At 36.6% G+C, this 18971-nt stretch overlaps 1 protein-coding gene across 2 annotated transcripts in view; it reads left to right on the forward strand.

Moving 5' to 3' along the window:
* CDK19 (cyclin dependent kinase 19) overlaps window positions 1-18971 on the forward strand; it is a 127012-nt gene that overhangs the window by 34042 nt on the left and 73999 nt on the right. For both annotated transcript variants that reach the window (XM_069805078.1, XM_069805079.1), the window contains exon 3: window positions 14354-14464. In XM_069805078.1, coding sequence (XP_069661179.1) covers window positions 14354-14464 — 111 coding nt within the window. The remainder of the gene's footprint in view (window positions 1-14353; window positions 14465-18971) is intronic.

Below are 18971 nucleotides of genomic sequence, written 5' to 3' on the forward strand. Positions count from 1 at the left end.
TTTTTGCCTCAGTCTTACTTTTCCTACCTAGCTCATTCTTTTTTTATACTCTTTGTCCCATTTCCCATTCCTTGCCTCACCAACACCTTTTCTTCCCTCTTCAGCTTTGCTAGTGTCTCCTGCTTTTTTTCCCCCCCTCTTCCCTTCTGTTTCCACAGCCAGCTGCGTTCCTCACCACTGATACAGTATTGTAGTCCGTGCATCCTTCTCCCTTGGTCTAGTCTTTTTTTCCCAGTATTTTTCTCCAAGGTCTCGTGTGTCTCCTCACTGCTGATTCCAGCTCTGCCGTTCCTCCTGCTCCCAGTGCTGCTGAGCAGAGCAGCCGGTAAGCTGCAGGCTGGGTCCCTCTCCTCCTGGCTGCCATGCTGCTTTCCTTCTTCCTGCGGTGGTTCTCCTGACCGACTCTTACTTCACCTTCTTCCTACCTCTCCTCTTTCTGGAGTGAGTTTCACGTCCCTTGCCCCAGAAGCGGGCAGCCTTCTCCTCAGGGACTGAATTAAGCAGGAGAAAAATGGGGGAAACTTCATCCTTTGTTTTATTGCTAGAGCTGTCTCCGATGTGCGTCTTTAACAGCCATAAAGGTCTCATAAGTCCATTTCTACAGAGTGTGCGCAAGTAACTTTTTTTTCCCCCCAAGGGAAAGTGAAGCATCAGATGACAGTTTGATGATACAAAATTGCTTAGCCTGGTTCTGTTCCATTGCTAACCTGTGCAGAAGTGCAAAATATTTCATAATACTGAGCAGCTTGTGCGATAAAATTATGTTTGCATCTATCAGCATTGAATTTTGATGTGGTGGAAATGGGAGAGAAACAACCCTAGCTATTTACAGACAGCGATGGCTTCTTGAACGATCTTTACTCTGGTGCAGGTTGAGGGTAGGGGGAGAATCTTTGAATCTTCATCACTGTTCTCCTGGAAACAGCTCCAAGTTTAGGAGCAGGCAAAAAGGCAAATTCGAAGTCACTAGAATGACTTTAAAGTGAATTACTGAAGTCAAGACCTGAGAGCAAGCCAGACTTGGTCAACCTCATGAATCCCTGGTATGTTCAGATGTTGAGTGTCTATGTGCCGTCCTGATCCCTTCCCACCTCAGAAAGAATACAGTAGCACTAGAAAAGGTAAAGAGAAGGAGAGTCAAGAAAGTTGGTGATACAACACTAATACTGAATGAACAGAGACAAAATAGACTGGGAATCCTTGGGTTGGAAGGTGGGGAAGCTGAAGGAAGATGCGGGAGGTCTAAAATCAGACTCATATGGAAAAGTTAATTAGGGAATTGTTATTCAGGGTTTATCAGAGCAGAAGAACTAGGGCAACTGAAGGAAGATAGTAATCTCTTTCCAATACAACTTGATTTTGAAACACAGCTCCCCACCAGGGATAGGACTAACTTGGGGAGGAAGATTGTGGTTGGTGGCTAATTGAGCAACTGCGCGAAACCAGTGAAGGGCCTTGGTTTAAACTGGTTCTCAACTCCCTGATCTGCTTTCTTGCTGGAAGCTGACTGCTCATACAACAAAAGGCTTGTACTTTGCTGTATGCTGCTCTACAGCGTGTTCTTTTCCTTAGTGTTTGCTTCAGCTACATCAGGGGCAGGTTAATAAGCAGACTTGAAATGAGTCTTGAGTCTGAATCAAGTACAGCAGCTCGTACTTCTTTGAGTAGGAACGTACATATATTGCACGTTTTGTCCTCAATGGTGTTACTGTAAATAGCTAAGTGGTTATGTGAACTAGTTCACTAGTGCCCAGACTGGAAAATCTCAGCCCAAACCATTAGTTTGGCAAAGTTAGGAGCAATAAAGATGCAGGAGGCTTGCTGTAGTCTTGGGGATCTGTAGTAGTGGGTGGTGGCATAATTGTGTAAGAAATTTTCCTAACTTCTGAAAGACATATTTCTTTTTCTCTACGCAGTCCGAAGTTGTTATTTCAGAAGGAAGATGCACATAAATGAGCTCTGTCATTTTGGCTGGGATTATAAAAACATTATTTGCTACTGCTGATTGCATGCTTGATGAGATACACTGGATCTGGAAGAGTTCTGTTGCAGGTCCTGAGAGTGACTTCCAGTTACTCATTTCTGCATAATATCTGGGACAGTATCTGCACTCAGTTCTCAGGAAGAAAGTGTGTGTTCATGGTATGTTGTTTTCAGGACCACATAGCTTTTGCTGCCTTGGGCAAAAAGTCAGTTCAGTATCCATTTGCTTGCAGTAAAAGTTACTTTACAGAAAGGTTATATTCAGTGAAAGATTAAATGCAGAACGCCACATGCCTAACCTCTCATGTTGGTAAGTATTTGCTAGTTACTAGTTTCTACTAGTTATTAGTTTCTTCATCGTGTTACCTACTGTCATTTCAACACATCTCTTACAACACTGATGTTGTTCTGAGTCCTTATGGGTTGCCATAAGAGTATATTTACCATACCTTGTTTATATTTTTATCTCTTTGCTCACCAAATTTTGTGAATTACATTAAGCCACCTTTTGAGCCTTCCTAAACTGTGTCGGTCCTTATTGGGGAAAATACTGGTTTTGCTGCATTCATTGCTTCACTGAAGATTTTTTCATATTTAATAGAAGAATGAGGAAATAGCAGGCTTTAGATTACAAAGTGACTTTTTTGTCCAGTTGCAGTCTGATCCTGAGAGTATGAGAGGAATCTTGTGGTAGGCGTTTAATGACTTGGGAGGCCGCCAATGAACATCTTGTTTTAGCTTGCTTCACACATTAGATTTGTCTAACGTGTGGCTAAAAAGATTGCAGAAAATTTGGGTAAAAAGTGAAAACCTATAAGCAAAAGCAGAACAAATTTAATGGGTAATTGTGTTAATAAACACTAAGAATGTTCTAGCCTTGTGCTTCCAGAGTGAAATGCTGAATTTGTTGTAAATAACTGTCAGCAGACTAATTGCTTCTATAATTCTTGAGTAAAAGCTCTGAGAGAGTAATATTTTTAAATGAATCTTATCCTGAAACGGTATACAAGAAACCTGATTGTAAAACTATGTGCAAAACTTTTATTATTTTAAACAGATCCAAGTTAATGAAAGGAAGTTAAGAACCAAGAAATACTCGCATTCTCTCCTCCAATCTGCAGGCATGTTTCTCACTTGGAGCGTGGTATTAGACTCAATTTATACTTGCAACTATAGGATTGTCTATTAGCTTGTTAAACTAGAGGTAAGACATTAAAGCAGATCAGTTGAAGTACATCAAACTTTAATGGATGCTGTCATTCAGAACTAAAGCAGCTTTAACTTGATTCCCATAAGGAACAGAGGTTTAATGTGCTTAATATGTTTTGAATTCATACCTCTGATTTGATTTAATTTTCCATTTAAAGAAGACTTGAACTATAAATTATATATCTAGACTCCTGCATCCCAGTCTGGAGTAAATAGAATGAGTACATACGAAGAATAATTATTAGTTTTTCTTTTTTTTTTTCTCCTTTTTCTTTCTCTCTTTAACTGTATGAAGGTTTTTGTTTTGTTTTGTTTTTAAATCTTGAAATGCTAAAATACATACAATTTATGTCACATAGTACTGTCATTGAAAACTTAGGGCAATCTACAGGATTATATTATTCTTCCCTGAAAAATCTACTATTCCTGTGATTCAGCATCATGAAAACAGGACCTAACAGAATTGTGTCCTGACTGGAGGTTGCTGTTGTGTTGCGGGATTAGCCATCAGTGTTTGGTCCACATTAGGGCATAGGCACTTGATTTCATTTCTTCTGAGTTTCTCAGAGCATGGCTCTGGCTCTCTTCATACTGGCTTCAGGCTGACTGCAGGGTAGCTGATACCTGATCTAGCATACAACCAGTGGATACGAAGTTAAGCCATCATTGTTTTCAAACAGTTTTGAATTACAGGAGAGCGCTGGATTAATACTTCATATTATGAGAAGAGTGCCTTCTTAAGATGCTCTTGGAAATTCTAAATTATTGTTAGACTGTTGCCTAATATTAACATTTGATTTATATTCCTGTGTATTTTTGTATCAGCGAAATAATTGTATGCAAGTTGAGGACTTGGGTGTAGCAGTACTTAGCAGCAGCATATTCTTTGACCTTGAATAATACACCAAGTCCTTTACAAAGCAGGAGTAGTTAAATTCTGGAGTTGGATTTGTAATGTTCAGCATGCACGCTTGAGAAGCTGTGTAGGATTTAAGTTACATGATGTATGCAACAATTCTTGGCTCTTTCCAGGGCTGTGATACCTTCCTTCAGGCTGCAGGGAGTCACCTCTATTTACTCGGAATGTTGTCCTGAAGTCTTACATGCTTGAGCTGTGTCCTTTTGGGCACTGTGCCCCTTCCACTCAACAGATCAGAGCAGAGCACTGGAGAAGACTGAAGCTAGGTTTGCTGCTTGCTGGGACTGCTTTGGTCATTGAGCTGTCAGATTAAGAGAGGATGCTGACAGCCTCCTAGCCAATTTGTTAGAGCTGAATCTGTTATATATCAGCTGAGAGAAGCCCTCGCTGACTGAATTTTACAGGTGGTTTTGGCAGAGATTTTGGATCTTGGGTATAGGTGTGAGAGGGGTGTTGAGCAGCTCAGCGTTGTCATGCTTGATGTGCTCTGGGTCTACATAGAAGCAAACCCAGGAAATTTTCAGATCATATGATAGTGAACTTCAGGATCAAAAGCAGAGGCACAGAGTTGCACTTTTCTGTGAGTCCAATAGATGTATTTACCAAGTTTGAAGTCTGGTCAGTATCGCTAGTAGGATACAAGAAGTTGTTGGGCGGAAGTTTGTTCAAGATCTAGATTTTATTTTCATGGTAACTGTCAAATAACTTGTATTATAATTTGTGTTGTGTAGTTTGTAATGTATAAACTGTGGAAAATGGAAGAGTATCACAAAAATGAAAATTTGATAATAAAAATGTTAATCAAAAAGTCAGTTAAGTAGAGGAGATAGTAGTAAACTTTAGGAATAAAGGGGGAAAATAGGTTGTAAAAATATTTTCTATGGGAATTCTTTTCAGGATAGCGTTGTAATCACTGCCCAATCCTTTGCATAGGTTAGAAAATTATTACCTCTTGAGAGAGGCATCACTACAGTGCCATAATTATGTTGAGGTTGGAAAAACATACTTTTTGGCTATTCTTTTGCTAGAACACTATTCCTCTTACTCTGGTTCATATAACATTTATCTTTCTGAAATCTTTTTGAGAGGAAAACCTACTTTGAAAAATGGATGATTGATCAGAATTGAAGTCTAGTCGTGTTAGTTGCCCTTCTACAGGGGTTTTGGAAAGCCTCAGTTGCCATCACTGTATTCTCTGTGAGATACAGTGCAAGAGCAAGGTGGTAACTGGTTGCCAGGAAATCAGAAAAGTGGAGAAGTGTTAGAGTAAGCACTCAGAGAAAACTAAGTTGCAGTTTAAAAACCCAGACTGAATGTGTAGGTTTGTGGAATTATGTGATGCTACCTTTGAATTTTAAAGATATATTAGCAAAGTGGTGTGTTCCCCCCCCCCCCCCCCCGACTCATGGTAAAGACTGTTCTAATACAGCTTTAGGTTTAAGAGTCTTTGTTAGTTTGACGGGAAATTTATCTTCTCAGTAACAGAAGAAATTTCTAGTGAACCGAAAAGCGAATTGAGGGTATCTTAAAATCTTCAGAAATGACAAACATTCCTTTTTAGCAGGTTACTTTCTATAGATGTTTTCAATTTAGTTGTTGGTGTTATCTGAGTGGATGAATGCTCTTTTATATTATTGTAGGCCAAATAAGGAGAAAAATCTCTATTGAGAGACACAGAGCTTAAACTTTTCTATACATTTCAATTGGGAGGAAAATAGTTATTGTTAAATCTCTGTCAGACTGACCAAATTTGACTACAAAGCTGCAGTTAACAGAAGAGAGAGCATAGAATTCGATTGTCCTAAAGCAAATCTTCTTTCCTTTAAGAAGATGCAGAAATTCAATAATAATTCAGATGTACTTTATAGAAAAGATATGAAAATAAATGATATATTTAATATGAGCACTCAAGCTAAGTTGATATTGTGTGATCTTAACGTTGGCATTTCCTTATATAGTTGTATTAAACATTAACAATTTTCTTGTTTTGGAAGTAATTTTACAATAGTTCATTCTTTCTATTTAAAAGTCTATGCCATGGTATACCATATTGGTAACTAAGAAATGGAAAGAATCATTATACTTGTATTTCTGCCTGTGTTCTTCAAGAAAAATGCTAAAGTTACTTAATTTTCTTTTGCTGGGAACCTCAAGAATTAAAAATGCTGTTACCCTAGTTTCTATTCCTTTATTTTAGTTAAAATGTAATACTTATGAAAAGTCTTTTGCCAAGCTTTTGTTTCAGAATAATAATGTTATTTAGCAATGCCAGACCATTTTCAGCCCCCAAAATGAAAATATTTATAGAATAAATACTTTCTTAATCCTTGTCATAGGAGGAGGGTGGGGCATGTTTTTGTCTTCTTCCTGTCCTGACATTTGGCAACTTACCATCTAGATTCTGGTTTTTTACTTATGTGTTTTTTAAAACATGCTTTATCTTTCTCTTGTGGAAGTTTGGAGCCATCGCAGTTTGGGAGCTGTGTGCTTTAGAGAGATGGGAGTATGAAGAAAGGAGAAGGTTGAAGGACATGTAGAGCAGACTTGGAGGGGTGTTTCAATATGAAAGTCTGCTTGGGATGAAACCGATGAAAATTGCATGCTTGTATAGGAAAATTAGAGGAACGAAGAGAGTCTGCTTAGACTCATGCTTTAAAATATTTTTGCTTGTTAATTTTAATTTGGAGTGTGCCTTGTAAACTGAGGTAGCAGTCCTAGCAGTTCATATAAGAATGGCAGCTGTTAATTTTCGGCATTTCAGCCTGCCTCCCCTACTTGGTTTTGTGTGCCAAAGGCTGTCGAAGGGCAGGGCTTGACCAGACCAGTATACAAAGAACATGTCCTCTCTGAAGCAGAGCTTAAGCTGCCACTTAAACTTTTACCTTTCTTCTTAGGTTCTTTTGACAGTTTTGGTTTGGTTTAGTTTGGTTTTTTTGTTTGGTTTTTTTTGTGTGTATGTGTGTCCATGTCCATTGTTGTTGCCTGCATCTTTTTGAGACCTCTTATACATGTGTCAGCCACAGACAGCTTAACAGCCAGAAGGACTGATAAACAAACCCTCTATACCTGCTCAGGGTTTTTTTGTTTTTGTGGTTTCTTGGTTTTTGTGGGGGTTTTTTTTTGTTTTGTTTTGTTTTTTTTTTAACTTCAGTTATGCAGTAACTCTGTAAGTAGAATTTCTTTAACTAGAAAAGGGAATCCAGATTGGAAAATCCCAAACTCAAGAATCAGTTGGATCACTAAAGACAGCTGAATTTTGAGTAGTTTTTAAATGTAGTACGCTGTTTCAGTTCCCCTCTCTTTTCTTCCTGATAACTTTGAGACCTGTAGCACAGTTAGCAAAGGGTTGTTCTTACAAGTTTAATAGAATTAATAGCTGCCTGGTTGTAGTTTTTATTTTGAGACACCCATATATACCTGCCTGAGGGAAAAGCTGCAGCATGAGCTCAGTATGATAATAGGCATCAGAGGGTCTATGTGGAAAGGATAATATTAATAACACAGAGGAGAGGATCTAGTCTTGATTAATAACATCTGAATAAGTTGGAATTTTTAAAGAGCTTCTGAAGGAGTAAAATGATGATCTTTAGCTTCCTTTGCAAACCCCAACTTCAATTTAAAACCAACTTCAGTGACCCTAGAGGCTTTGAATATATTCATCACACAAGAGGCAGCTTTAAAATTCTACACTGTACAATTGCTTTTATGAGCAGTCAGGCTTGTGCTTTGGTCTTTCCTATGACTTCTTGTGATCCACATCTCTGCCTATTAAAGGTTTTGGTTCTAACCTTGAAAATGATTAAATGCATTACAGAGTGCATTTCCATCAAAGAAGCTACCAAGGTTGTTCCAGATCAGTTTAACTGCGTAGATCAAAAGACTGGAGTAACCTACATGAAAGATAGGAACACCTCTTAGATGAGATTGGCCTCAGAATAAATTTCTGAAGATGATTATGGGTTTTGTCATCGCTGACACAAATACATGTCTACTGCAAGATTTACTAGTATAAGTAGTGAGAGCAGTGTTTGTCTTCCTGTTTTCTCTGATTTTTCTTATGTTTCCTTCACTGTGAGGTGAAAGTGTCTGTCCTCACCCTGCTTTTGTAGGTGGTAGCTAGAAAGCATTATTCATCCTACAGTGAAAAACTATTTCTGTGCAAGAGTTATTTCTTTGAGGAATGTACTGTCTGACTATCTTTAAATGTGCTAAATGCCTTCATAATTGATCATGTTGTTTACATTAGTAACTGTAACTTTTCTTCTGTCTCACAGAAGTTATCTTTTTCTTTGAGGGGGGAAAAAAGGCAGAACTTTCTAAGCCTCAAAAGAGCAAGAAACTTCCTAGTTGCTACTCTACTTCATCTAAAAGTTACTTGCACTATATGGTGATAGGCAATTTGTAGACTAAGTTAAAAGAGTTTAAACCAATTTACTGTAGGAGCTGGCTGTCAATCAGTACATGATCTTTTTCATCTGCTGGAGATGATCAATAAAACCTCACCAAATCCATCTTTTGTGAAGGCTTTTATAAAAGCACATACTACATAGACATTGCATCACTGAATCTAGTGGCTGGTTACATCAAGTTCATCAAGTAATGGTTGTTTTTTTTGTTGTGGTTTTTTTGTTTGTTTTTTTTTTATTTGTGGTTTGTTTTTGTTTTTTGTTTTTTTGTTGTTTTTTTTTTTAATGATGATCAGGTTGCAAATGAGATACACTGTTTTCCCTGCTATTGAGAAGCTATTCCTGAACCTTCCTGTTCACGAGATGCCATCTTGCAGGGTAAATTTATCTCTTATCAGTTGTATCTGTTTGTTCTTGAACCATGATTGTCATTTAGCATAATTATGTCTTTCATCTTTGGTGCTCATGCCTTTGTATTTTAGTGGATATCAATCTTATTTTCTTTCAATATTTGATCAGTTACAGTAATTGAGCAAGCTTTTTCTTCCCTGTTGAGAGATAGATTGTTTGCTCCTTTGGCCACCCTTTGCCTCTTTCAGGGTGAGTTCATCTCTTTGTGTGTGTGTGGAGAGGGAGGTGTTTGAGCATAGGTAAAGAAAACTGCTTCAAGCTTCTATACCAATTCTGTTGCCAACGTACCTTTTTCTCCACCCCTCCCCTGCTATGAGAGACATTCACTTGTGAAGGAAATGCTTAGTGTCCCTCGTGAGAAAACTTACTCGTCAGAAAGCAGAAGAAATAACTAGCAATTCTGCATATAGTTTGTAGCTGCCTGGAAACCTACAAGCTGTTGCATGCTATTTGGGCTACCCAAATGCAGCATTTTAAAACTTGAGACCGTGGCATCAACTAAGAACTGATGAGCAAAAACACTTGTTCAATTCTCTTGATCAGAAGAATAATTAAAAAAAAACAAAATCAAAACTAATACATTTACAAGAAAGCCATTGTACAGGATGGTCAAAGTTGCACAAATGTTGACAATTCAGAATTATGTCCTTCTCAATGACTTTCTGCCTAAACTGCTTTGTATGCTGTTACCAAGAAAGAAATGTACTGTAACTTACCTGAGAGACGGGTTTTTATTAGCATTTTACTGCAAGTTGGGTATGATGGAACTTTAATTTTAGAGCAACAATAAGCTGAAGTACTATTAGAATATGATGCTGTGTTCACTTAGTAATAAATTCTAGCAGTTGCAGATCCTTTTTACATTCAGGTTGTTATCTTACAATAAAATGTCAGGTACATTGGAATCTTTCAATTACTAGGACAGTATATTGATTTTTTTCTTACTAACTTCAGACTTGAATTAACCAAGTCTCCAAACTGATTTACTTCTGCACAAGACCTAAGAAGAATAGTATTGTGTTATGTTTCATTTATCCACTTTGTATGTTTAAAGTTTATATGGCAATCTGTGGTGCAGAAAAGCTGCAGACAATGATATACCGTGTCTCTGAAGTTGTCCTTGGGATTCTAGGTATGGCTAAAATGCATATCTGTGAAATGTGTTTATGGTGATGAACAGACATACAACCATTTCAGAAAAAGTTGTACGACTTAACTGTTAGATGTATGTGGCATGTGACAGCTAATAAAGGGAGTAATGGAATGGCAAAACTGGAAGGTGAGCCATTAGACTAAGCTAAAGTCTTATCTAAGTGTAGTCTTACAACACTCTTTTTTTGTGTTTGGTGTTTTTTTTCCTTCTGCCCTATATCTCCTGTTTGGATGTTATATTTAAAAATCAGTTCTGCTCTGTTACTCAGAGAATTTGAAGTCAGGTTCATTCTCAGCCTGCGCAAAGGCAATAGGAACCCCCAACCCTTCATAGCAGAAGCTGGCAGAAAAGCACCAGTGGCAAATCTAACATGAGATGAGTTAGGTCTTTGTTTTCGAGATTAGGGTTAGCTGAAGAACTAAGTACTACCCTGGCATCCTTTATAGCAATACAATACAGTTAGGTGGTTGGTGTAGAAGTAAAGTATTGACAAAATTCTAGTCAAACTTAAAAGTCATTAGGGTAAGTAGTTGGTACAACTGTGATGCTAGTAGCTTTAAATATGTCCCCATGTTTTCACATTATTGGCTTCCACCTGTCTGCTTTAAAGAAAATATTATTTCCGAAGTATCTGATTTCGGTTTAGCTAAACCTGAGATCAATACTTGTCTTTGAAACACTTGTCTCAAATTTGCTGTCTCTTCATTTCGATAGCTGTGTATTTGGTTCTGCTCTATATTCCTTTCTGATCACATCTTTCCAGTGCTTTTTGAATGGCTCCCCTCATCTCGACTCTTTACGTACCTGTGAGTAACATCAGTTCGGTCCCTGTGGTCACCCTCTCTTCTGCTGTAGTTTGTCTCTAGAGGAGATTGTCAGATTTATGTCTAAAAATAAAAATTTCTGTTCGTGACTCAAGCTAATCACTTGTGCCCTAAGCTATGGTTTCTGATCTCATCGAGTTGGTACCTAGCACTGGTACCTAGCCCAGCGTGGGTAGAGCAGAGCTCCCGTTCTTGACCCAGTGCACTGGACTCCAGAGCCGACGTTTCCTTGGTCTGGCTCCTGCTGCTGAAGCACCGGCTGTATTCTCCATGGCCAGAACGTAACAAAGCCTTTAAAACTGTTCTGGTTTGGATGTGCACTCCTTCTTTCCACTTGGCAGCTTTCTATTTTACATGAAATTTCTTATGGCCTCCTGTTATATTATGGTTGTGACTCAGTAGAAGAATAGGAAGGTATTAAAGGTCCGTTGTCTGCTAAAACTACAAAAGCACTTCCAAAATTACTATCCGTGGTAGGTGCTAAAGCGTTCACTGAAGGTAGGCAGATGAGAATAACATAAAATTTGAGTTGCCTTCCTCCTTAATTAACAAATTTGTTCATCTGTTGGAGTTACAGAATCGATAACATAAAAGCTTATTTGAGTGTTCTGAATAATAATTTATCAGTATTTTCTGTAACACACCATTAGATGGAATAAGATGATCTGACAAGTTTTCAGCCTAGTTTTTAATATTGGTCGGTGTCTAAATAACTACAGAGTGAGTTTAGGTCAGGGGATCAAGTCCATAAATGCTACATATAAATTATGAATATCCTCTTAAATATAACTATTAGAAAAGATGCATTTTGGTAAGCATTCATGTCTCTCAAATGTTTTGTTTTGTAACTGTTCCTCTTGAGAAAAAAAAATACGTTATTATTTATAAGGCTGCTGTAGCTGCTATGATTAAAGTATTGGCAACATCTTAGCGTCTTCTAGATTGCAACTTTAAAAATAACCTTATTGCTTTTAACATGTTCATTTACAATATGGTTTAGAAATATTCCTAGCTTTTCTGAACAGAGCAGACTTGAGAAGCAGGTGGGTAGAGAGTATGTCTGTAACCCGTGTAAAAAGACTTTGTTAGTTTGGTGGGAGCTCTTGCCATCTATGGCTGCAACTATAACCGGTCATCCAGTAGCTGAAAAATACAGTGTCAGAACTTTTTTGCAGAGACTGTTGGCCTTACACTGCTCTATTCTTCAGCTTCAGGGTAGATACAGACATTCTCTGTGAGAAACTCAACATGTGTAGTATAATACTAACCTAATGATTTCTTCCTCGTGGTCTCATGTTTTTTACAAAAATCAGTGTTCAAGATCATGCCACTAACGGTTTGATTCTGTCATGTGAAAAATGCTGGATTTGCATAAGGCTGCTTGTTGTGTCATCTAAGTTGAATCAAAAGAGGAGAATGATTTAGAAATAATTAGAAATAATTTACTCATTGTAAATGAGGGTATGTGATTGTTGTTTTGGATAAGAAATTTACCACTTTCTTTAATATGGAAGTATCCTTTTTCATTACTTGTGTGAAGAGGTTTCAGGTTTCATTTATTAATCAGTGTTCTGATAGACGGTGGCCACTGCTATGTACAATTTCTCTGTGTGGACTGGTGTGAGCAGAGGTGTTTGAGAGCAGCAGAATATACACATTCCTGTCTCGTTTTCATGTAGCACCTTTCTGTTAATGCACAACACTTTAGGCATTCTTATGCTCTACATAATATTTCTGTTAACTTATTTATTATATGCTAGCATTTGATACGGAACTATATTCTCTTTGGCTGTTTCTTACTCCAAATTTTTACTTAGTTTGAGAGAATGCAGTACTTATTTATTTTTTTTTTTTAAACAATTTGGAATTATTTGATATTGCTGCCAACAGTATCTTTAAGAAAAATCCAATAGCAATTAAAAAAAAACATTATAGTAGGTACATTATTTTTTCTCCCTCAAGTTTAAAAATTATCCTAAAATAAAAAGAACTCTTTATTAAAATAAAAAAAAAAAAAAAAAAAAAAGGCAGAGGCATCACATCAAATCCCTACTGGAAAATAGTTTTTAGTATTACTAAAGACAAGGTATACGGCAACATCTCTTGATGCATGTTGAAGAGACAATTTTAATCTCTAGGGTTTTGTTTATAATTCTGCAACTTGTTACTGTTTGCTAAGTGACAAAATAATTTTTGCTCTATCTTGTAAGACATACCTGGGCATGACTATTGATCAATTCATTAGGGAGGAGTTTCTTTCTTTACAGCTAGAAATGCTTAGGAATGTTAGGAAGAGGAAGAAACAAAAAGAAGAAAACACTTCCTGCATGGTAGAAAAAGCATTTAAATGATTTCATTTGCTGGAAAACTGGAATAGATATAAGCAGTTCTAATATTCTTTAGAAGATTTCTTGTCTTGACAGATAGCTGTATAGCCAAGGGATAATATAATTTAGAATTAATCCTGTTCCTTGTTTATTTTAGGAGAAAAAAAAAATATCTTGAGTCTTTTCTGTAAGGTGAAAAAAGGGAAGATTAATTTCTCAAGTGTGCCTTGGAAACCTACACCATTTACTATTTCGCCATTATAAATTGATTCTTGGCAATTTATATATTAGTGGTGCAGATGCAAGCAATTTTCAGATAAAACAGAAGATCAATCATTCTTGTGACTGCAGTATGGAGGAAAAAAAAAGTGATTCCATGGAAATGACATTTTTGGGAGTACCACTTCCCAACTCCTCCTGAGACTGATCTAATCTGGCAGAACGATGACTTTAGCAGTGGTGCCTGCTTTAATGTGCTAATTAGTCATGAGACCTAGTTTTCTTTCTGGCAAGTAGTAAATAAGCTTGGATTTATTTCTGGATTACAGGATAGTAATTGAAACGACCATTAGAAAAATGGTTTTGGTAAACTCTTCTTTCAAAACACCTTTATGTTCTGAGAACAACAACTCCGTGGACTTCGAGGCAAGTGAGGCAGGGATCCAATGCAAAAGAAAAGTATTGGTAATAAAATAATGATGTGGTGATCAAGAACTGTGTTCTCCACAGAAGGAACTGGACCAACTGCACAAGCTTCATTCTGGCATCCTCAAATCCTGATGTTCAGCTTTGATAACAGAACAGTTATGTTTGTGTGTAGTAACATCTTTTAAGGTAGAAGCTGAGGGTGAGCGGGATGAATAGGTGGGATGGGCAGAGGAAGGTAGCTAGTGATGGTCAGCTGTGCTGACAGAACAGGGACCCATGCCACGGAGGCTGTGTGTATCCTGATTTTGACATTTTGAAGATAAGGTGCTGAATCAGTGGTGTCTTTTCTTCTAAGGCCTGTTTTAGGATTACTTGTTTGCTATTTGTGCTAAGACCTGGTTGGTTTGTTTGTTGTTGTGTTTGCTTTTCTTAACAAGCACAGAAGTAACAAGAGCTTCTCTGTTTCTCTGCAGCTTTTACGAGAGTTGAAGCACCCTAATGTGATTGCATTGCAGAAGGTTTTCCTTTCTCACAGTGACAGAAAGGTTTGGCTGCTGTTTGATTATGCTGAACATGATTTGTGGGTAAGTACAGATTTTCCTGAGTGTTTGAGGTAGTGTAATATGAGCTGGTTCAACTGATGTGTGTGTGGCATACCTTCATATGGTGCAGAGATGCATAAATTTCTTGCTCTGTGATTAAGGGTCTAACTGACATCCTGTTCTTTGTACACTTCAAAACCTGCAAAAGGCTATGTAGAATTTTTTAAAGTCAGATTTCATTTTGAAGCTAAAAGACTTTTCCTACAAGCTTTAATTGGAGTTAAGGAAAGTATTCCTAAATTGAGACCTTCTAAAATAGAGTTTGGAAATGTATTTAGTATTTTCTTTTTCCTGCAGTTTTACACACATACTCACACACACACTCAAAAAAAAAAAAAAAAAAAAAAAGAAAAAGAAAAAGGAGAGGGACTGCTCTACTGAGTCCTCTCACTGAGATATAGTGGAAGTGACCAACATTCAATCATCTAATTCTAAACACTGAATTTGTGACTGTATGACTGGAAAGAAAATAAGAAGATAAAGTAAGCACTGCTAATTGGGCCTACTGATGGATTATCACTACGTGGAAGAGGAGTAGAGACTTAGATGTCTAAGTTTCCACCATAATACGATATGATTTGACTTAATCTGTTGTAGAGGTGGACATCAATGACATAATGAGTTGAATTTAGATACAAATATCCAGGCTCCACACCTATGGATAAGGTGTGAGTTGCTTGGACCTGGATTTGTGTTTAAACCCAAAAGATATCAAACACTTACTAAGAGTAATCAATATGTTTATAGTTCCTTTGAAAATACTGGCAAGGAGAGGAAGTGGTAATATTAATTCCAATATTATTTTTTAAGGCTTCAGTAATACAGAAGTTATTACTAATGTTAGTGACAAATTGCTCAATTTTTTGTACTTAGCTCTCAAGAGCTAATGAAAATGTACTTGTAAATTACACAAAATTGTAGTCTGGAAGGAAAGTAAACTTAGACCATGCAAAAAGATACTTCTGGCTCAGAGCAAGTAAAGTCATGGTTTTTCATTCCTCTTCATATGCTTAAAAAATATTTAATTTCATTTCTCTTATGGGGTAGCAGTTTTGTATTTTAAAAGTTTTCTTCATCGAAGTTCAGTGTACACTGAGAGCTGTGTATTTCTCACAACTGGTGACAGTGATGGTGAATAGGAATGCAGCAGCTAAAACCCTATATGGATAGAATTTATTTGTGCTTCAAGTGAGTTTACTCATTTTATAGAACAACTGCAACAAACACATTTTACAGCTACATTGAATGTCATGTTTAAAACACCTTTTTTTCTAACCTTTTCCATTTGAATTTATTTGGGGCATGTGGTTTTTACACTGTGTAGTGATTTTTCACATGAATTAACAGCTTTAGATAAAGAATCACTGCAGTCTAACGTTCTTACCACTCCTCACATCTGGCTGGGTATTGGTCATAATCTCAGTGAGTTAATTTTTTTCTATTATTTGAGACTGAAATGTTTGTTACACTAGTTATTTGATGTGAACTGGTCTCCCACTTCCTAACTCTCTTCCTTTTTTTTTTTTTTTTTCTTTCTATGGGACACGCTACACAAATCATTTCTCCTTTCCTGTATAATTGCCCATGTTTCCTTGCTTCTTAAGCCTTTGCCAGGAATTCTTTTTCCTCCCTTGCATAAAGTTAGCCATGTTCAAGTCACTCTTGGTTCTGGCTTAACCTTGGTCCTCATTTCCTTTACTGTCAGCACCTCCCAAGCATCGCTCTTAATTCCCCTTTTGTCTCTTTTGCTCACTCCCAACTTTGTGTCTTTTTCCACGCTGCCTCCTACACATGGAACAGCCTCCCAATTAACGTACGTAAAGATCCTTCACTATCCTCCTTCAAAAAGCTCCTAAAAATCCACTTATTTTGTAACGCATTTCAGTAATAACAACCACTTGTCATTCTGTCTGTGTTGTGTTGTGTTTTGCATTTCCTGTGCTTTACAGCTTGTGCCCTTTCAGCTCTTTGGGGTAGAAATTGTAGTAGGGGATTGGCACATTTTGTTATTGCTTAGCACCATGTGCTCCCCCAGCACTATATAAAACCAAAATAAAGTCTATTCATTGTGGGAATCAGTTTAGAAGGATTTAAGTATTGGAATTGTAGATGTGCTGTCACTAGAGAGATGCGGATTCCCAAAGACCAATGGTTTAAATGTAGGAAGCTTAGAGTTACTTACCAAAATTTGACTGTAAGTGTGGGAATCGCCCTTTTGTTCAAAGCCATCCAGCTTTGTAACTCCTATTGGCTTCAGTGAGAAGAGTCAATGCTCATCACTTACAAACATCAGATTAATTAAAATCATTACGTTTTTCAGCTTCTGTACTGGAAACATTTGGCAAGAGATGAATAAACTATATTAGATGCTATCATATTCTGTTCATTTTGTAATACTGAAAAAAAATTGTCCCATTCTAATGAGGAAAAGTGATGGTGCCAATTAAGCTTATTAAAAAGTTCTTTTATGGTGAGCAAGAACATTTTTTTTTACTTTGCATTTAATTTCCAAGGATTAGACGGCTCAAATCTGAAAGTTGAGTATAGGTAGCAGCATACTTTATAATTTGCTATAACTTCTGATGATACCATTACTGAGGGATGAAAAAAGCTATGCTAATTTGAACTAGACTTACTAGGTTGTCCTTGGCTACAAACAAATTCACCATTTAATAACTAAGCCTGTGAAAGATTTTTCCTTCATCTCCTCTCAAGTTACATTGTACAAAACAATGCAAAGCCGTTCATGAGATTACAATAAAGAATATCTAATATAGGAATTCTTCTGACTAATTGATTTATAACTCCTGTTTGTGTTAATTACTAAAATTCTTAGTGTAATCCACAAACAATTTCCTTAGGATTTTTCTTGGCTACTAATCTCTATCAACTGATAAAGTTCTTAGGCTGTTGGATGTGCCACGTGTGTTAATTTATAGCATATTGTCTACAGTGTCATCACTGTTTATATATGCTCATGCTGTGAAGTAAATGCAAGATTCCTTAGCTTGTACCTCAGTGTAAAAGGAGCATCTGATGCAAGGTTAAAAATGTGTGTGTTCACAGATGCCGTTGAATCTCTCGTACGTTATAGGCCACATCCTTTCTTAATTCCTTGTAACTTGCTTCAGTTTCACACCTTTATATTCCAGTTGTCTGAAACTTTCAGCTTCAGATATTCATAGCCACAGAACCAAGCATCTCCAGTTCCTTCTCTTGTGAGGGACATTCCGTTTTCAATATCTACTTGTAAGGTCTTGGGTGCTTTTAATCCAAATTGTATCCAGGCTTGATTAATTTATGTTGAGATTAAAAAAATGTAATTCGGTTAACACATAGCCGGGTTGACCTTAAGTCCATGAGTGGAATTGATACTATTTTTAAGTTACCTTTTCCAGTACACAGTTAGAACTTCATAGTCTTACAAAACTGTGCATGGATGAAATCTTTCCAAGAAAAAGTGTAATACCTTCAACTGATACATCTATTTTTAGGCTATGTTCATTTTTGACCTTTAAAAAAAAGGTTGTTTTAGATGCATGAGTGTTTGCTGTTTTATCACTAACAAATAACTTATTTTCCTATTCAACTTTCATGTATGTTCTTATTTTACCTTAGTCTTAAGTCATATACTGCTATCCAGAACTTCCTCTGTAAAGCTCATGCACTTTAAGACATAATGCAAATTTATATTAAATACATTAAATGCATGATGATTACTTAATTGGACTTTAAGAAAAGTTTGATACAAATTATATCTGCTCTGGAGGTGGATTCTATTTGTTGTCAGCGTAGTTAATTTTAGGCATGGGAGAAGTTATAATACTTAGAGCTTTTCTTTTGTTCCCAGCTACTCTCCTATGCTCTTACAGCATCAGATTTTTAGTATTAGAAATATTTTCTAAAGCACACGTTTTTGTTTTTAGTACTGCAGATAAGCACACATTCGATGTCTTCAATTCCATAGTCTCTATATTTTTAAATAGGATTTTTGAGTCTAAGCAACATTTTTGTAACTTTTTTATATTCTGAATTGATAGTGTATCTACTTTTCTAGCTATGATACAGAGTTAATTCTCAGACTCATTTAATATGTGTGTGTAACTTCAAAGCTTTAAGGTCCTCCTTTTTGGAAATCTATGTTGTAACTTAAATCAGAAGCTTCTGAATTTGTTTTTAGCTCATTCTGAAAAACAGTAACATTTTTATCACAGTAAAATGTGTTAAATGTATTTTATAGCCATAAAAGCCATTGTTGGTTCTTAATAAGTGATTAAATAAATTATTAACTATGATTTGATAATATTGAATGTGATGATACATTCACTATCCAAGGCCAGTTAAACCATCATCTGGGTATTTTTTAGGTTTGGTTGAATGTTTTTCTCTTATTATTAGATTCTGGTTATCTCTAACAACTAACTGCTTAGCAGCAAATACCACTGAGAAACATGGAGTAAAATTAATCTGGAAATTATTGTTGATAATA

The sequence above is a fragment of the Haliaeetus albicilla genome, chromosome 17, assembly GCF_947461875.1.
Source record: "Haliaeetus albicilla chromosome 17, bHalAlb1.1, whole genome shotgun sequence".
NCBI classification, from domain to species: Eukaryota; Metazoa; Chordata; class Aves; order Accipitriformes; family Accipitridae; genus Haliaeetus; species Haliaeetus albicilla.